The sequence below is a fragment of the Cricetulus griseus genome, chromosome 6, assembly GCF_003668045.3.
Source record: "Cricetulus griseus strain 17A/GY chromosome 6, alternate assembly CriGri-PICRH-1.0, whole genome shotgun sequence".
Taxonomy (NCBI): Eukaryota; Metazoa; Chordata; class Mammalia; order Rodentia; family Cricetidae; genus Cricetulus; species Cricetulus griseus.
Window position 1 is genome coordinate 64,316,931 of NC_048599.1, and position 20,357 is coordinate 64,337,287.

The 20,357-nt window shown below is 37.0% G+C and overlaps 1 protein-coding gene across 1 annotated transcript in view; it reads left to right on the plus strand.

Annotated features, from left to right (window-relative positions):
* Aqr (aquarius intron-binding spliceosomal factor) overlaps nt 1-20,357 on the plus strand; it is a 77,360-nt gene that overhangs the window by 34,293 nt on the left and 22,710 nt on the right. The window contains exons 16-22 of the mRNA XM_027422262.2: nt 4,717-4,858; nt 9,027-9,205; nt 12,391-12,558; nt 13,177-13,346; nt 16,186-16,427; nt 18,759-18,905; nt 19,350-19,419. Coding sequence (XP_027278063.1) covers nt 4,717-4,858; nt 9,027-9,205; nt 12,391-12,558; nt 13,177-13,346; nt 16,186-16,427; nt 18,759-18,905; nt 19,350-19,419 — 1,118 coding nt within the window. The remainder of the gene's footprint in view (nt 1-4,716; nt 4,859-9,026; nt 9,206-12,390; nt 12,559-13,176; nt 13,347-16,185; nt 16,428-18,758; nt 18,906-19,349; nt 19,420-20,357) is intronic.

Genomic DNA, 20,357 nt, shown 5'->3' on the forward strand with positions numbered 1-20,357 from the left:
AAGTAGTCACAATTCTTTTAGTGGCTACTATTCCAAAGATTTCCTGAAATTTTTCCAGAAATCCACCCTCAGAAAGTATATGTAATTGGAAATCATTATGCTAAATAACATAAGCCAGAATCAGAAAGACAAACATAGCTTCTTCTTTTCTATATACAGAACATGGAAATTAAATTATGTGTAGGTGTGTGTGTGTGGGGGGGGACATAGAGCAGGGATCATGGGACAGGAGGAAGATATCTTAAGGAAAGTGGGAAGTAGGGTGATGGGATCTATAACAAATCTTTCTCTGTCCCACAAGCCAGTTCCCAAATAATGACATGGAAACTTCTTATTAAGTGTAAAAGCTTAGCCAATAGCTTAGGCTTGTTCCTAACTAGCTCTTATAACTTAAATTAACCCATTTATTTTAATCTACATTCTATCATGTGGCATTACCTTTCTTCCATCTTTTACCTGGAGTCTCTTGTGTGCCTAACTTCTCCTCCTCTTCCTTTCTTTCCCTGGAAATGCCACCTATACCTCCTGCTTAGCTTAGATTGGCTGTTCATCTTTTTATTACACTAATCACAGCAATTCATCTTCACACAGTGTACAGATATCCCACAACATTTTCCCCTTTTTGTCTAAAGAAAAAGAAAAGGCTTTAACTCTAACAGTAAAACTACATACAATAAGAACAAGTATCAGGTAAGAATAAAATTTACAATGTTCAGTCTATCTGTATTTGGCAAATTCAGAGAAAATATTTCATTATCTATCCCATCTTGGTGAGTCCAAACTTTTGTGCCTAATTTACTTTTTATCCTAACTTGTATTACCAACCCAAAATTATCTTTTTAGACCTCAACACATTTTCTTAGATTGAAAAAAGAAAAAAAGCTTTTATGTCTCAACCCTATAAAATTTATATTCCTTATCCAAGTTTTTTTTTTTCTGAATTTTGGTAGCAAGGAAAACTATCTGGTCTTCAACTTTTTAGACCTCAAAACATTTTCTTAGATAAACAAATTAAGCTTTTATGTTTCTTAACACTATAAACTTTATATCTCTTATGTAAGTTTCTATCTGAATTTGATAGCAAGGAAAACTGTAACTATCTGGTCTTTAGCTTCATTAAAGACCTGAGGAGGATATAGTATTACTTGGAAGTGCAGAGCAAGCAACTTTCAAAAATATAGAAATAACAGAAACAGCTGGCTTTCTGGACAGTCACCCAAGGTTCCTCTGCAACATTGGGGCATCTGTCTTCAGCCTACAGGCATAGAATATCTGACAGACTTTTATGTGAATCAGGGCTGTCCTACCTTGTCTTGGCAAAGTTTGGCAGTCTCCTTTTGTGTCCTGCTTGTCCAGTTTGAGCAGTATACTGTCAGCAGTTGAGGTTAATTGCTTGCCCAAATGGCTAGCTCTACCGAAATAAAAGCAAATCCAATATGAAAGTTCTTTGATGCCCATCCATCATCTTTTTTGAAGTAAATTGGTACTGTCAGGAACAGATGTGTCTCATTGTCATGAAAAGCCTTGTTATTAAAACATTTTAAATGCCATATCCTGAAGGTCTTTGAAGTGTTTGAAGGCCCTCTTTCTATCTAAAATATATCTCTGTATGGCCTTGAAAACATATCATGACTATAAGTTTGATTGTTTTAGGTGACTAACCACTAACCTGTCTTTCTTTGTTATCCTAAATAGCTTTCAAGGACTAAAGCTTTACATTTTTAAATGAGCTGCATATGTACAATACCTTAAACAAGAAGAGAAATCTATACAGTATAACAAAAATAACCTTAAATTTGAGTCAGTTTAAGAAATCCATACCAAAGTAAAATATGAGACTAGTGGTTGTTCAAAAGTAGACTCAACAATTCACTCCTTTATGTCATCATTTCTGTACTACATTTCTCTTTATTTCCCTTCAGAAACAGATCTCTGAATCTAATCTCCTTTTTTCTCCTGACCATGACCAGTAACAACTTATAACCAATCCCCCTTAGCAGTAATAAACATCCATAACCCACTGAATGACCAAACACCACCCACCTTACCTTTTGGGACTGGGGACATCATGTTCTCTAGACTACTTCCTGCTACCCTGGAGGTGATGGCATCTTTAGGGCACTCTAAGAAAATTGGGATAATGGTCAAGTCCTGAGAGAGCTAGCTGTTGTCCAGTCTTGGTGTGATGGAAAAATGTAAGTCTTATGTGAAGTTCTGGCTGGATAGTCTGTGAGGCTGGACCATCTCAGCTGGCAACTTTAAAGTTGTTCTGAATGCAAAATTTTGAGGAAACTGCAACAGAGGTATTCTGAGAGGCTGGATTACCTCAGCTACTTGTTTTTATTGGTGTCTGGTCCTTTTTTTTTTTTTTTTTTTCTGAAAGCACATAAACTTTTAAAGGTAACATTTATCTGTATTAACACAAGTATGGAATGTGCAGTGTGTACAAGTCAGCTAAAGATGATTTTTTGTTTTATATTGAGCATGTAAAAGGCATCTGTCAACTTCCTAAGTCCATTTGAATTGTATAACCAAACTATAATATAAATATCTATCCATATGAAAGGATGGTATGTAATACTAAGTCATGAGGACTCTATAACCAACGAGCTTTATCGTGTCTCATCCAGTCTCAGGGTTATTCCCATGTCGAGGGATCAGCTTCTATATCACCTGTCCTGTAGTCTTTCTTGGCTTTTTCCCTCATGTCTGTAGCCAAGATCCTCAGGTGTTTTCCTGTCAAATTCAATTAACTTTGAAGTAATCTGTAGCTTTTTGTTTCCTATGGAAACAAACACATAGCCTCTCCCCAAATGCAACACTTTGTCCAATTTCCATTTTGAAGCCCAGACATAAAGTATGTGGGTGGTCTGATTCAGCAGTCCCTTCCACAATCCAATGTCTCTCAGCAGTTGTCATACTCTGTTCATTAGCATTAAAAAAATTCAAAGTCAGCAAAACACCATACAGGATCCAAATACCCTGTGTATTTCCTATCTTTATTAAGGCTTTTTTCTTTTTTTAATATTACTTTATTCTCTTTAAAGACGTCGTGTTATTTTTAAACTATTGTTTTCTATGACTGTCTGTACTCATTTTCTTTTCTTTCTTCAGCATCTAAGCACATTTTATAACATACAGTATCTTTTTAGAGGTTTTCCATGTCTCGACCTGGCTTTACTGAGCATCCAATGTCATTCTCTGACAATGTGAGACAAATTTAAACTGCCATGTCAGCTGACACTTGGCTCAGCTTAGTGCATGGTGCTGGCACATAACTCTGGGGAGTGACTCCAGGCTGCAGGCAGAAGCGGGGAGCTGTGTCTCTGTGTGCTGTGACCAGCCTGAGAGACTATGGAACTAGGAATCCACATCTAGCTCTGTATTTATATGTTTGGAGCTCTTCTTTTTAGGCTTCCTCAGGTCCCATATGGAAATATGTGCCCCACATTGGATGCCATATGTAACAAATCTTTTTCTGTCCTATCAGCCAGCTCTCTAATAGTGATACAGAGACGTATTAATTATGAAAGCTCAGCCTATAGCTTAGGCTTGTTCTTAACTAGCTCTTATAACTCAAATTGGCCCATTTATATTAATTTACATTCTATCATGTGGCATTACCTCTCTTCCATCTTGCACCTCCTGTTCCTCTCAGTGTCTCCTGGCATCTTTTGTACATCTCCTCTTCCTTTCTCTCTCCAGAAACTCCATCTGTACCTCCTGCCTCGCTATTAGCTATTCAGCTTTTAGTATTGCCAATTCAGCTGTGATTGCCAATCACAGCAATATATCTTCACATATACAAACATCCCGCAGTGGGAATCCATGTTATAAAGCAGAAGCTGGCCTAACTAGGGAGAACTTACACAAGGGAGGCAGAGGGAGGAGAACATATGAAAGCCAGGTATCACACATATACACGAGGATGCCATGAAGTACCTATTCCTTTCAGTGTTACTGTTTTTAATTCAGTGAGGGTTGCACACTAACAGGTTTTTGTTTTTAATGAAAATGAGACACCTTCCCTTCAGCCTGTGTCAGATTGCAAGTCAGTGTCTACTAATAAAAATGATATGAATATTTTGCATATCATTTCTTGCTTTAGTTCTTTTATTACTGCTGTGGTACTGTAAATAATGATTACAAAAATGTGATTTGTCAGTTAAATGTATTGTGGCTTTGAGGATTACTTTGATAATACTTCGGAGTACTTGATCTGTAAATAATGGTCAGACTTCACTAACAGAGAAGAGAAGGGCTGGAATAGCATGTAGACAATGCCTTGGCCCTTAAAGTCTAGCCAAAGGAATGTTTGGAGTTCTCCTTAGGCAAAGTGACATCATCATAATTAACAGTAATTTGCATAGTAAGTTTTGACACGGGCTAACATTACCACTTCGGGATTTGGATGGCATGAATATGAGTAAAAGGAGCTGTTAAGCTACTAGTGTCTGTATTGGTGTTAAGTATCTTTGGGAACATTTAAGAAGCATTGCTTGCATGCGAAATACTGATGGGTTGAATAGTTGTATCTTTACCCTCAGATATCAAAAGGTAGCCTATGCTAGTATGTCTTTAGTGTCTGTGCAAATGGAAATGTGAACATGTGCTTGTGTTTCACAGACATCAGTAGCTACTTCTCTAGTAGCTGGTTTGGGTTTTGTATATAGATTCAAAGAATAGTGCTGACATCAATTCTCTTTTATTTTTCAGGCTGTCTTGCTCTCCCCAAGTTGAATTTGCAGTTTTTAACTCTACATGACTACCTCCTGAGGAACTTTAATCTCTTCAGATTGGAATCAACTTATGAAATTAGACAGGACATCGAGGATAGTGTCAGCAGAATGAAGCCATGGTCAGTAAATTGGTGCCATTTGTAATGTAGAAATGTGTGTATAGTAAACCGATACACAGTGTTAGGAAAATCAGTGTGTTAAGCAATTTGAAGATAACATGTCAAAAATACCCACTATTTGAGAATCTTTATAGTTTGAATTTACTTCAGAAACGTTAAAGTGTAAACTGTGTGTCTGAGTACCTGGAGGTGTGTATGGGGAACTGGGGAGAAGGGAGGCGAGGTCATTTTAGGCAGTGAAGGAAGAAATGTAGAAGAGATTAGCTTAGATATTAGTAACAGGGTAAAGAGAGGATGTGTTCTGGCCAGCAGTCTTTTATAGGACAGAATACACTCCTTTAGTCTTGGATGGCCTTTACAATAAAGGAGTGATCCTCTACCACAGATGCTCCCATGGCTGTAGCTAAAAGTGTGAGTCAGTGCCCAGAGGAACTGTCTAGGTCTGAGGATGTTACCACACTCTATGAGTAGCACTTTGGAACTTAACTAAATTGGCAGGATCACTTATAGGTCTAATTACTTGAGGTTTCTTTTGTTTAAACCTGACTCTCTACCTTCCTGCTTTATCTTTTGTTTTGTTTTTAAGAAATCCTTTAGGTCTAGCTGTGGTAGACGGTGTTGCATTATGAGATTTGTGAAGGTTAGTTTTGGAATTTTACCCTTGAGTGACTTGGGCTAATTCATTCACTGTTTTTTCTAAGTAGATGATTATAAGTCACATACATTAAAAGTACTTAATTGCAAATGAATAAAAATGATTCTTGAGGTGAATCTTCATTACCTTTCAGGCATAGTAGGTACCCACACACAATGATGCCATCTTTGTGTGAAAAGCCAAATGGTTTCTGAAGGGTAAACCTCCTTAGGTATCTTATCTTCCAGCCTTCTTTTCCTCACCATAGAGAGGGACCACAAGCACTGCGATTATGATCTATTTTTTTTTTTACTTCCATATTTTCTTTTATACACAGTTCTAGTTTTTTAATTATTATGTGAGAAGTTATTCTGGTTGAGACTATAAAACCCAACACAAAGTATTTTTGAGTTAATAATCAGTTGAGTCAGTAAGTAGGCTAAGATTATGAAATTTGTATATCCACTGGCTGTTCATCCCTGCCCACAGCTTTGCTGAAATTATTGCCCATTGTTCGGACCCTGTGGGAGCACTCAATCCAGAAGTTCCTTTACAGTTTATTGTTACCTTGCATTTATATGCCTAGATTCAGAGCCTAATTTTGGCCATTTTGCAAGATAGGGATTTATTAACTAGCACTTAAGTAAATAGAATTCACTTGTACATTTAATTTAAATGTCAAACACACACACAAAGAAAACAAACAATTACTCATGGTTTTTATTCTCTATTAATAGAGGATTTTTTAAAATTACTCTTCTTTTTGATATAAGAAAGAAAATGTTACTTTTGGAGTTAGTTTGTTCATATTTGAAATAATAAATGCTTCTAAAGCTTTACCACTGGTGCCCATGAAGAAATTGCTGCAGAGGCTGGTCACACCATGAGGGTGGAAGAGAAGAAGCCTAGGCACTATTGCACATTACATGTTTCAGGTCACGTTTTCACATGCCTGAAGCCACTGGGCAGCAGTAAAAGATGATGTATTTTCAAGTGGCAGAAGTCTGTCCTTTTTAACACTTCATGTTTCAGTTCTGTAAGTAATAAGATCGAAGGGCCCAGAGTAGTGGTTGCCTGAAGTGCATAGAGATTGCCTGCTATTGGATGGAAGAATTCAGAGATGATACATATGTTTTTTGGATTATGGTCTTAGACCATATTGTTTACATTTACTAAAACTCCTGAGTTGTACATTTACAGTGAATGAGTTCCACAAGACACTGTTAACTATAGTGGGGTAAAAGTGGTAGAGACTCTTTTACAAGGGTTTAAACACACTGTCATGCCTCAAGGAGCTGTCCAATGCTAACCATTGCCGAACTTTTATTCTTAGTTTTTCTTTAATGTTAAAAAGTTGTGTAGTTTTTAGTTCAGCATATAATTTTCATAGTAGATATAAATTAAATGTGTTGGAATGTTATTTTTGGAAGTAACTTTAAATTTAAGTTTTAAAGTGCTCCTTAGTTTATGTTCCAAATATTTACCATTTAATGTAAAAATTACCATTAATTTTTAATGTACATTAAAGTAACATATATAGAAATGAGTATTTAGGAATTGCTGCTGGTTGTTAGCAATTAACTTCCACTTTGATCTTTTTTTAGTGATTAAATATTTTAAGTGATTTAAAGTAATAGATCCCAATGATTATTCCATGTTTTTTAAGTATTTTAAATGATAGTTTGTTCTAAAAAGTATTTTAAGCATTGTATAAGAACTTAAAGAACAAAAGATAAAATGCTAACAGTTTAAATTATTTGAGGAGAGGAAAAGGATAAAATAAATCTAAGTAAAACTGTCCTTTAGAAATGAAGGAGACACAAGATGAACAAAAGCCTTCTAAGAGAAGCTAAGAGGAGTTCTCCAAGGGAGGGAGATTCTAGTAGGTAAACAAAAAGACAGAATAGCTGAAAGAAGTTTCCATCTGGGACAATGAAACTAGAGGCATTGCATTTCCTGATTTTAAATTATATTACAAAGCTTCTGTGATCAAAATAGTGCTCAGTAGGCATTTAAAAGGAGGGGGATGTGTGATGGGGACTCTTTTAGTGGCACACACCTTTAATCCCAGCCCTTGGGAGGCAGAGGCAGGCAGATCTCTGAGTTCAACACTAGCCTGGTCTACAGGGGGAGTTCAGGACTGCCACAGCTGTTACACAGAGAAACCTTATCTCAAAAAAAACCAAAACAGAACAAAACAAAAACAAAAGGAGGAAAAAAAAAACAAAAAACAAAAAACAGGGAAATACACAAGTTGACAACAGTAGAAAGCCCAGGAATAAAGGTATACGTGTATGACACTTGTATTGAGAATATACAGTGAAGTAGGAGGAGTGTTTTCAATAGAGGAAAACTAGATCTGCATGCAAAAGCCAAAAGAAAAAAAATCAGATGACTAACTTATTAATAAAACATGAATTCAAACAGATTAAACTTAAGAATTGAGACCATGAAATTTCTGGAAGAAAACAGAAAAGATTTCCATAGCATTGCTCTTAACATTTTTGCTTTTGCTTTTTTGATTTGGTTTGGTTTTTTCTTTCTTTGTTTGTTGAGACAGGGTTTCTCTGTATTGCTTTGGAGCCTGTCCTGGAACTTACTGTGTAGACCAGACTGGACTTGAACTCACAGAGATCCGCCTGCTTCTGCCTCTCAACTGCTGGGATTAAAGGCATGTGCCACCAGCGCCTGGCTTTGCTTTTGTTTTTTGTCTTGGGTTATGACACCAAAAAAAGAGAAAGCAAAAACAAAAATATAGCAATAGTGAGTAGAAGTGCATCAAACTAACAAGTCTCTGTACAAAAAAAAAAAAAAAAGAGAGGGGAAATGAGAAGGAAATTTATGACATGTTAGGAAGTACTTGCAACTTATATCTAATTATAGGTTAATATCAGAACTATAAGGACAGCACACACATGAAAAAAAATTAAGAAAAAAATGGCAGACATCCTAAATGGGTGTGTTTGCAATGAAGATGTAAAGTTAGCCAGCAACTATAAACAAGCAGTGCTCAGGCCTCTAATCATCAGGAAATAGAGTTCCAGCCACTAGATAATCACTTATCTTTGTTAAGAAGGAAGATAAATTTTTGCAAGGTTACTATGAAAATAAAAACTGTGCATATTGTTGTTGGGACTATAATTGTACAGTCATTATAAAACACAGCATGAACATTCCACCAAATTAAAAAGGGAACCATATGGTCCCATAATCCTACTTGTGGATATATGTTAATAGAAAATAAAATTATTGTCTTAAAGTAATGTTGTTTGATCTTCATGCTCATTGCAGCACTGTTATCAACAGTCAAGATAGGTAAACAATCTGTGTCTTTGTAGAGATGAACGAGTAAAGAAAATATGTGACCACATGTACAGTATAGAGTGTTATTCAATCTTTAAGAAGAATGGGCCCTTACCATTGGTAACCAGTGCTAGCTAACCATGAGCTAAACATGTATTCTTCCAAGTTTTACTTGTGTAAAGATGTAAAGTTATTGTTTGTGTAATCATCCACTGCTTTTGGGTTTTTCAGGCAGTCTGAGTATGGCGGTGTAGTATTTGGTGGTTGGGCACGAATGGCTCAGCCCATTGTGGCTTTTACTGTAGTTGAGGTTGCCAAACCCAACATTGGTGAAAACTGGCCGACCCGAGTTCGTGCAGATGTCACCATCAATCTGAATGTCAGAGACCACATCAAGGATGAATGGGAAGGTAATTTGGCATTTCAAGAAGTAACAACTATCTTTTACCTCTTTGGTTTATAGTTTCTCATTTAGAGCAATGGTTCTCAACCTTCCTAATGCTGTGATCCTTTAATAGTTCCTCATGTTGTGACCTCCAACCATAGATTTACTTTGTTGCTACTTTATAACTGTAATTTTGCTACTGTTATGAATTACAATGTAAATATCAAATATGCAGGATATCTGATATGTAACTTCAGAGGGGTCATGACCCACATGTTAAGAACCATTGATTTAGAGCCTTGCAGACTACTCTTACTAAATGTCCTTCTAAAATTTTATTCAGTATTGTTCTAAAAATTTGATAAAAAGCATTGTAGTTGTCTTTGTAATTAGTAAAAATACTAGGGATCATACAAGAGTATTTTAAGTATCTCATTGTTTTAATAACAAAATCATAACTATCAGAGTGTTGTAAAGATTGCAGTTTACAAAGCAAGCTGAGAGGAAATTATAAATTTAGTACAGTATTTTCTGGAACTGTAGAATCAATAGAAAAGCATTATGGTATCTTGAAGGAGATTCAGATACAACTCACACACATTTGCAGTGTAAGTAGAGAACGTCTTACTTTGAAAAGATGAAAGCGGTCAGAGTAGAAGAGAGATGCACAGACCTCATGAAGATTGCAGATTGGAAGAAGAATCTGGTGAAGAGACGTGGAGGGAAACAACTCAGAAGGGAACTGTTTATTTTACCAGAAGGAAGATAGATCAAGAATCAGTGAAACTAGATTTACTTGAAGCTGGGTGATAATTGACAAGAAAGCAAACCAGTTATTTTCCTTCCTTTTCCTTTTTATATTAAGATTTAGCAGTGAGAGTTGTATCATAATTAGCTTTTGGAGAAGCCATGTTCAAAAATACTTAGTGAAAAGGAGTTAAAACTTTGCTAACACCTGAGTGAGAAATGGCCCCTGAATTGATAGGCAGTTGGCACTTTTGTATCATCCTCCCCACCACATGCCTGCCCACCCCCTGCTGTCTGAGGACTCCCATTTGCTGCCCTTTGTAAGAAGTAGCAGCCAGAAACTTATCTCCTGCTACCTTCTTCAAATGCCAGAAGGAAAGGGATAGTGCCATAATGGATCAATTTTCAGAAATTATAGCTCCCAGCATAGCAGTAACCATGGGGAACATATGTAAGACTTATAAAGGAATTTTGAAGGAATTCAGCAATAAAGTTGACCAAATGTTTAACAAATGGCTGTTTTAGTGGGTATCATTTGTGACAGATTGTTTTGAGTCCTGTATCTCTCTGTGAGTTCCAGTCTGTTCCATTATATGTCTAGAACATTGTGCGCCTTGCCTTTATGCTTACTGTGCCTTGAGAATTCATTGATTGCTGGAGAGGGTCTTGCATTTACTAGCCCTTTGAAACTTAGGGAGGTGTCTAACACTGTTTTACACACATTGGGCAGTAAAACAAAGTGGCTTCTTGGCACCCACAGAAAGAATAATGGTTGGTGATTTTTAAAGACCTGTTATAGGAGGTTACAGATGAGAGACAACAGGTCTGCCTTGTAAAGTTAGAGAAGAGAAAGCGCTCTCCTGACAAAACCCTCCATCTATTGCTCTGGGGACTGCTGCCTGGAGTGCCTGAAGGAGGTGTGTGTGTGTGTGTGTGTGTGTGTGTGTGTGTGTGTGTGTGTGTGTGTGTGTGTGTGATAATTGCCTTCTCATCCCCGGCCCTTTTCCTTTCCCTTTGCTTCCCCTCACACTCTCCATTACTATAGTGCTGTGGAGGATTTGGGGATGAGTGGTTCATATTCTGGCACATAATGGAAAGAGAAGTGCTCTTTCATAAGGCCCGGGCCACATTCAACATTTGAATTGATCAAAGATGGAATCAGGATATGAGAGGACTATAATGAATGTTGTCTTACAAACAGAATAGCTTTGAAATGTTTCCATTAAAACTTAGAGAACTCTCCTCCCTCAAGGTTTAAAGCTTAGGTCCTTAACTTCATTATTACCCTATATGGAAACTGGATATTGGATTTTGCTTCTAAAAACACAGGTAGGGTAGTTACAAATGCCTGAGAAGAAAGGCGAGCTCATTGTAGTACGGACTTTTTGTCTCTGCTGTAATGTTCTGATTTTGGAGGGATACTCAGCCAGCCAATGTTATTGATGTCAGAAAGTGATTCCTGCTTTGTTGGGGGCTTCTCAGAGTCTCTTCTTTGTCCCTAAAGCCTAGATGTTAGTTGTACGGACTCAAGGTTATACAGCAGTGTGACTTAGAACATTGTTCCTCGTAGTTCTCATTGCCTCTTCTTCCCCTTTGCATCTAATTTTTTCCTCAAAGTTTGGTTTCCAGTCCTATTAGCCATTCACATCAGTGTCTTAATCTAGCTGTATGTCTTTTTTCCAAGATTATAAGTAGACAGACTATGTAAATTTTCATTTCTGTCATACAATGGCTAAAAATAATAGTTCTGAAAAGAAACAAAGATAAGTGAACATTCCAAGTTGTAAGGTGTTAACACTTTAATGCCCCTTTTCTTCCTGTGTCAGTATTATTGGTGGAGCTGAGAAGCCAGTGAAGCTTTGAACTTTGATACCAATTTTTCTCTTGACTTTCATTCACTTAGAAAGCTTTCCCTTTTTGCTGACTGAAACTGTATGTTGAGCCATGTTCTGTGGGTGATATCTGTAGATAAAAGCACCCTTGTGCTTTGATGAGTTATTCTTAAGTTAATCTGTTTTAGGGCAGTGCACTTAGACTGTTGGGAAAGACACTGATGGATAGCTGAAAGTGATGGTGGAAACTTGATGACTGTGATACAGATGAATTATATGCCAGCCATATTTTTGGTTACTTAATAAGAATTAAAAATAAGAATGGTGATGAACATCCAATTTTGGACCTGTAACATGACTTGGAAGTCTTACTCAGTAATTAATTCATGACACAGACGTTTCTAATTTTAATATAAAAAGAACTTCCTTTTAATTACTGCTATGAAATATGAATATTAAAAACTATAGGAAACACATAATTATGTTATAATCCAAAATAAATTATTGGTCATCCCTTTTATTTTAATGTTTTTCTTAATCTCCATTCCTTCAAAAAGGTTAAAAATTTGCCAATGAAAGACCAAAAGCAATGTAATTCTAATACTTAAAAATGCCCTTTATGTTTTACTAGGTCTTCGCAAACATGACGTATGCTTTTTAATTACTGTGCGTCCCACAAAACCTTATGGTACTAAGTTTGACAGAAGGAGACCTTTTATTGAGCAAGTTGGCTTGGTATACGTCAGAGGCTGTGAAATCCAGGGCATGCTGGATGACAAGGGGCGAGTCATCGAAGATGGTATGGTGATCTATTGCCTCTGAGAGAATGTGTGTCTAGAATGATACATTTCTGTGCTGGCTTTCTTAGTAAACTTAGTTAATTTATGTAATAAACACAGATTGTGTGTGAGGTACTTACTTCATAGAATAGGTAATATCTGTGGTGATGGGACACTTAGCCTAGCATGTGCTATGTATGCCCTATGTTCAATCCCAAGCATTGAAAAAGAAAAAAAAAAGGCAAGCAAAAAACTATGTTGAATGTATGAATTTTCCATTATACCTTATACATTGCACAACTATTATGTGCAAATGAGTTGCCCTTTTTAAGTTTCTATATTAGATACTGGAAAGTGTAAGATTTTTAATATTTCTAAGCAGGCCAGATGTGGTATGTAATTCCCCTGGCCTCTGCACATCATGAGTTGTAAGAAATGATAAGAATTTAGAAAAAGAGGAATATACTTTTGACTTCGAATCTGAATTGTCTAAGTAGAGGGCAGTTTACTCATGGAGGGATACTGGTGGTAAGTTTAGTGGCTTATCATTTCTATAAAAGAAATACTATTAATGTACTTTGATAGTTAAATTTAAAAATACATAGTTCATCTAACAAATTCTTAAAAAATTTATTTAGGACCTGAACCCAGACCCAATCTTCGAGGAGAATCGAGGACATTTCGAGTGTTTTTGGACCCAAACCAGTATCAGCAGGATATGACCAATACCATACAAAACGGTGCTGAAGATGTATATGACACTTTCAATGTCATCATGAGGAGGAAACCAAAAGAGAATAACTTTAAGGTAAGTTCTGTTCTGTAGCTAAAAGTCTTTATATCCTAATAATGTAATCCTAAAATAGAAATACTTGCATGCTGGCTAAAGACAATATTAACTCTTTAATTTTCTCAGCAGTCTTAAATTCATATCATATAGATTAAATTGGCATTTAAGGAAACCAATTTCTAAATCTGTTTTGGGTTTTGAAGAATTTTATAAAAAAGAATTCAGGTTTTGCTCTGAAGGTCAGCTCCTTTCTTGCTTTCCTACCTTAGGTGCTCAGGTTATGCCCAGAATGAGGAGAGAGACTGCTCATTCATTTGCTGGGTCTTCTTTTTTAAGTCAAAAGTAGGTATACTTCCAGATGTCTTTAGAGTGCAGATGTGGGGCATCACTGTGGAGTGATGCTCTGATACAATGTTTTGACACACTTCACTCATTAGGGACAGGGAGACAAGTTTTTCTTTCATGGTTTAGAAGGAGAGTTTTAGTAAAGGAAGATCTGAAAGTACTTGTTCTTTGCTCACATCTAAATCGCTCATAGGGACTAAGAGCAGCACTATTCTTTCGAGTTGTTTTAATATTGGTTGGTAACTTCCAGTTTTTGCAGGGTGCCTTTCCTTCATTTCTGCCCCAAGCCTCATTGCTTATACAGTCCTATCACTCTGTTGCAATTCCATACTGTTGCCGTATAAAGAAAGTAAAAGCTCTCAAACACAGAAATGTTTTCTCTATTTCTTCTTTTACTGAGGACAAATGCAGTGGGGAAATCCCTGACTTCTTTTCCTCCCACTCCACAAGCAGTCTCTCAGTACTGAGTGGCTCGCCATCTCTGCAGATGCCATATGCAGACACCCTCATTCCACATCCCTGATTCCATTCCCCTTTGCTCCTCCCATACATAACTCTGTCCATAGCCTCTGTTTGGTTCCTTCAAAATGTAAGTTATACATCAGTGCCCCTGTTCTCCATTCTTTAATGGTTTCTCATCACATTAAAGAGTTTTTAATAATCCATTATAGTGTCGTTATGTCATTTGCCCATGGCTTCCCCTGTCATGTCCTCCATCCCCTTCAGTGTAGCCACACTGATCAAACCTTGTTCTTGAAATAACCCAAGACTTTACATGGTGTAACTCTAGATGATTTTCCTCGGGTATATTTACAGTTTGTTCTTCACTTCACACAAGCAATTCAGTTTAAGTGTCATTTAAGAGAGGTCTGTTTCCAAGTTGTACAGTACCAAGGACAGTCTGACATTTACTTTTCAATAAGTGAATTTCAGTCACATGACTGAAATCTACAAAATATTTCTTCATGTGCCATTCTGTATAGTGTCTCTTGTGTGTCTGATGTTGTGCTTTGTTACATGGGAGTCGCAGAGATGAATAAACATGGTTGATGCCTTAACTGCCAATCAAGAATGTAGGAAATATAAGTAATTTCCATGAAAGGTTAGCAGGTGCCCAAAGTGATTTTTTTTTTTTTAAGGGAATTAAAGGAGGCATTCACATCCTTATGAGAAGGGGAACAATGACCCTTCCTGTGGGCTATGTTTGCTGTTTCCTTGTGCACTTGAGTAGGAGCCCTCATTTGTCTCTTTGCTTCATTTGTTTTCCAGTTAGTGCAGCCTGTTCTTATCTGGGTCTTCCACTTCTTGTCAGGACCATTGGAGTGGCTCCCCTTCTATAATCTCTTCATAATTCTGTTTATGTATATTTCCTAATTCTCTCAAACACTGATACTTTATATTCTGCTGCTTAAAACATTTCTGTAACTTTCCATTAATGATGAAACAAAGCAGAAGTTATTTGTTACACTAAATTAAAAGGACACATTCCTTCTTGTAGCTTTTCCTAATATCAAGTCCATTTCCCCTCACCCATCTCTCATCTCTGTAGTACATTCCCTTTGTATTTTGTGATTCTTTACTAATTGTCACATTCCGCTGCTGCTTGTCATGATCCATGTCTTCCTTCCTCTCTACTAGATTTAGAATTTTCTTAGATGGCAGACCTCTCATCTTCTTCATCAGGGTTACATAAAAGTACTCATTGATCTGTCTATCCATCGCTCACCTATCCCAGATTTAAACTGTGCTAGGTCCCCGAGTTTTAAAAAAAGTTGATTTGGTTACTGTGTTCTTTGAAATTAAGCCTTGCCTCCTAATTTCCATATTGAGGTATGTTACTTTATCAGAATAGTTTTGGTTACTCAAAAAATGTGCTTGACTCTGTTAATTCCTTTTGACAGAATATATGCTAACTACTATAATACCCTTTTATTATAGTCCCCATTCTTTTTGTTTGTTTGTTAATCTGTTTTGTTTTTTGTTTTTTGAGACAGGCCTCTGCTTCCAAGTGCCATTAAAGCCTTGCATCACCACAGCTTAGTCCCAATTCTTTAATTCTTCAATGTATAAATTGTGCTGCATTTCACTGAAGAGCTGTGTACTATTGAGAGGGAAAAAGTCGAGTTTATAAGAAAACATTTGTTATTAAGGCCCTGTTCTGTAATTTTCTTCTTTTTTTTTCTTCTCTTTTGTATTGGGTTGACATAAATCTTATTTTCATCATGCTCAATAGGAGTCAAGTGGCAAACTCATTTATGTCATTCTGTCTAAAGGAATTCTTACTGGATAAACTGTTCTTGCTAACTTAGTTCTTTTGTTTAACTCAGTGTATGGTATCAGCTGAAAATATAGCTGTTGAGTCAGTCTTGCCAAGCACCTGTCAGCAGAAAATAGCTTCTTGCCTTGAAACACATGGGCATTCCGGATTGGTGCCGTCAGCTCTGCATTCCAGTGAAGTGCAAATGTTTGAGATGTCAACTGACACTATGCTTTTCTGTCCTTTTACTGGCAGGCTGTGTTGGAGACTATTCGGAATCTGATGAATACCGACTGTGTGGTACCGGATTGGCTGCATGACATCATTTTAGGTTATGGGGACCCAAGTAGTGCCCATTATTCAAAAATGCCCAATCAGATTGCTACCCTAGATTTCAATGATACCTTTCTCTCCATTGAACATCTAAAAGCCAGCTTTCCTGGTCATAATGTCAAAGTGACTGTGAATGACCCAGCTCTACAAATACCCCCTTTCAGGTAATGTCAGGATGGCTATGCTCTTGGCAGCCATTCTGTAGTCCATCTGTCTAGCATCAGCACTGTTGACTACATGAGTTTTGAGCATTGTGTCTGGATTTCATTCTGGCAGTCCTTAGATTTGCTGTAATAATCACTGGGATAAGACTATTATATTTGAGTCTATTCCTGACTCTTAGTACAAGCTATTTTAAGACCACATTAAAAGTAGCTTCATGTCTCAAAAGAGATCACTAAGTGTCTGTGATTTGGAAAGAACTATATGAATATTGTAGCTGACTAAAGAAATATGCCTGTACATCTCCCACATAGTCTAGTGTGTTTTTTAACTGCTACCATACAGACATGTGATATTGAAATTCACTTTGATTCTAAGAAGCTAAAGTTTTCTTTTTAACTCTGCCTGCCTTTTGCAAATTTTAAATAGGTTGAATATCCTTTACTTAAAATGTTTGGGACATTTGGGACAGGAAATGTTGTAGTTTGGGGTTTTTTCAGTTATTGGAATATTTCCATAGACATCACCAGTTGGACATTCCTAATCTGGAAGTCCAAAAGCCAAAATGTTCAAAAATTCAAAACTTTTTGAGGATTGCCTGAGTACTCCAAATGTTTAAGATTTGGAGCACTTTCAATTTCATGGTTTCAGAACATGGATATTCAGTATGTATTCAAAATAGAGTTATGTTAATGTCAGATGGCTTTAGCTCTTGAGTAAGAATAGAGTGAGGTGCTTGGAGCCACTGGCTACTGCCGGAGTTTGTTCATAAACATTAGAGGCTGTACACCAAGGTAGCTACGCGTAGAGTTCAGATCCTGCTTCTTTAGCTGGAAACTAGAGCACACGACTTCCATATACCCATTAAATATAAATATAATTCAGAATACTTAGCAACATGTCTTTCATAATAGCCGTGCCTTGTCTTCCTCTTTCATCCCTAACTTCTGTTAATTACAAAGACATTACTCTTGTCTCCCAATTTTTATTATTTTAATCTGGTTATTCTCATAGCTCTCACTATAGATATCATAGATTCTGTTAGGAAGAATCTGTGTCCCTTCAGACTTCTGCATCTCTAAGCCCTTCAATCTTGATGGCGTTGTATGTAGTCCCTGCCTCTCCCTTGACCTATCTCAGATGCCTCTTGCTAGATAGAGCCATTCACTCCCTCACTGGAGAATTGAGTGCCTCTGCTTACTAGCAAGGTAACTTCTCCACTTTAGTTCTCAGCAACCTTTAACTCCATCTGTACTTTGAGAATGGGAAAGAAGATTGGGAAAAGAACACATTCAGGATTAATTTTTTGTTGTTGTTTTAATTTTAGGAAATTCATTGAAAGCATTGGCTTCTAACTCCAGACTAAACCTCTGGCCTAAAGCTTGGTATTCCAGAGATTCCACAACAAGACTCCACTCTGTCCTTTTCTCTGTTGTATTTCATGCTCTGGCAATGCTTGGTTGCTTATATTTGGCTTCCAGTGTTATTTCTTTTTTCTGAGAAGTCTTTCCTTTCTGGTTATGAGTCTCTGAAAGTCTCTGTTCTTTAAAACCAGTCTCCTGAAGTCTTCTGAATACATGGACACCAACGAAGCACTTTACAGTGCATGACAAGTACCTAATGTTTCTTTGATTCGTCTATTAATTGGATGACTTTTTCCCCAAACAGAAGACTTAACATCCATTTTATTAATTATAAATATGCCTCTATTTCAAAGTTTATATAGAGAGAAAGCACAGATCTCTCTTATATATCTTTTTATTCTCTATACAATATCATACACAAAATAGTAGTTATTTCTTTTTTATTAAAAATAAATTTTTTTCATGCACTGTATTCTGATCACAGTTCCCTTCTCTCATCTTCTGCCAGAACCTCCCCACCTCCCTACCCTTCCAACCCCATGCCCCCCATGCCTTCTTTCCCTCTCTTTAGAAAACAAACAGGCTGAGGTGTGGGTGAGGGTGAATAAAGCAAACATTTTTTTTTTAAATAGCAGAAATAGCACATGAAAAACACGTGTGCAGACACACTATAAAAACACAAAATTGGAACCATAATATATGAGCAAAAGACCAGTAAGACAAAACAAACAAACAAACAAACAAACAAAACCCAAATATAGCATTATGAAGAAAATTTATGAGACCCATCTACTCATGGGCATGGGCATGGGCATGGGGACTACCCTAAAGTGAGGTTTGTATAACTAGTGAGACTCCATTGGAGAAAACTAAATTTTTCCTGTTCTGGTGGTTGATAGCTTCTGGATTAGGGATAGGGGTCATGTCCACTCACTTTCTCAGCTTGGACCATTGGTTTTGCTCTTGTAGAATAACTTTCCCGGTAAGAAGTGGAAAAGGGAAGAAAAGGAAAGATGCAGACGGGGAAGAAGATGACATCGAAGAAGCAAAGACCTTAATTGTAGAACCTCATGTCATTCCTAATAGAGGCCCTTATCCTTACAACCAGCCCAAACGGTAATTTCACTGCCTACCCTAGTTACTAGCTTTTAAACCATTGGGATAGTTTTGTTTCAAACCTTAGATCCTTTTCCCCTCGGTTCTGCCAATTGTCTGAGTAGCTGAGAAATTTTAGATAATTCTGTAGTTGCATTTCAAAAGGAAATGTTCTCTGGCTCTGAAAAGTCAGCATTGTACAACTGCTGGAGTGTGAGCATGGAGCGCCTGTGTAACTGGCCTTTGTGGGTGTGTGCTGGGACTTGCAGGAGCAGTACATTTGAGAACCAGAGCTTCTGCAGGCTGGATGAGGCTTAAATAAGTACTCTGTCCATAAGAGTTATTATCTGAGGGTCAGCAAATAAGAACAAGTAGATGTTTAAACCTCTCTGTTCATGGTTATCTGAGTCTTCACTAAATGTCACTGTATTTCTAACCAACTTTTATTTACTTGTCTATTTGCAGTAATACAATTCAGTTCACTCATACACAAATAGAGGCCATCAGGGCTGGGATGCAGCCTGGACTGACTATGGTAAGCAAACTGACTGACTTTTGAGTATTTTTAAGTAATTGCAACATTTTATGCATGAGATGTTGCTGCTCATCTCAGTGTTCATAGATACAGCACCCCACAACCTTTGTCATATTCAACAGTTCACTAGTATAACTCACAGAACTCTGAAACAGCTTATTGACTGATTATGTAGGATATAGGAACAGCCAAATAAGAGGTGCATAAAGTGAGCCATGGGGCAGGGGAAGGGGACCATACTGACTTCCAGTACCCTCTCTGGGATTTGGGTGTGCCACCTTCCAGCACCTGGTATCTCTCTGTCGTTGCTCAAGAGGGTTTTTGCATTTTACTTGTTTGCTTCACAGCTAGATATGGTGGTGCCCATTTGCAATACCAGTACTTGGGAGGTTGAGGCAGGATTAACATCAGGACTACCAGAGATTACATAGTGAGATCTTATATAATAATAATAATAATAATAATAATAATAATAATAATAACAATAATAATGTAAAAATAAATATATGGCCATCTCTGTTATATCATCTGTCCTCCTTTTGCTGTAACCACAGAAGCATTTACAACAGATTTTTGGCCAGCAAACACTATAAGTTATGTTTATTCTCTGGTCTTTTACAGAGAATGAGCTGCATTGAGTGTGTTTAATTTCCAAGTATGTGCAAATTTTTCTCTTAGCTTTCTAGTTGTTACCTTTTAGTCTAAATCTGATATAGTCCAAGAGTATGTATTTATGTCATATTTCTTTTTCATCATTTCACTTTTGCTTGTTTTGTTTTGTTTAAAGTGAGTTTTTTCTGAACAGTCTTTTTGGGACTTTCAGTTTTAGCCATTAATCTGTATATATTTTTGTCTCTTTGGAGGTCAGTAAAATGAAATTTTTACTTTCTGGGGTTCTTCCATAGATGTATGAGTTTCTGAGGTTGGGTTCCTCTATC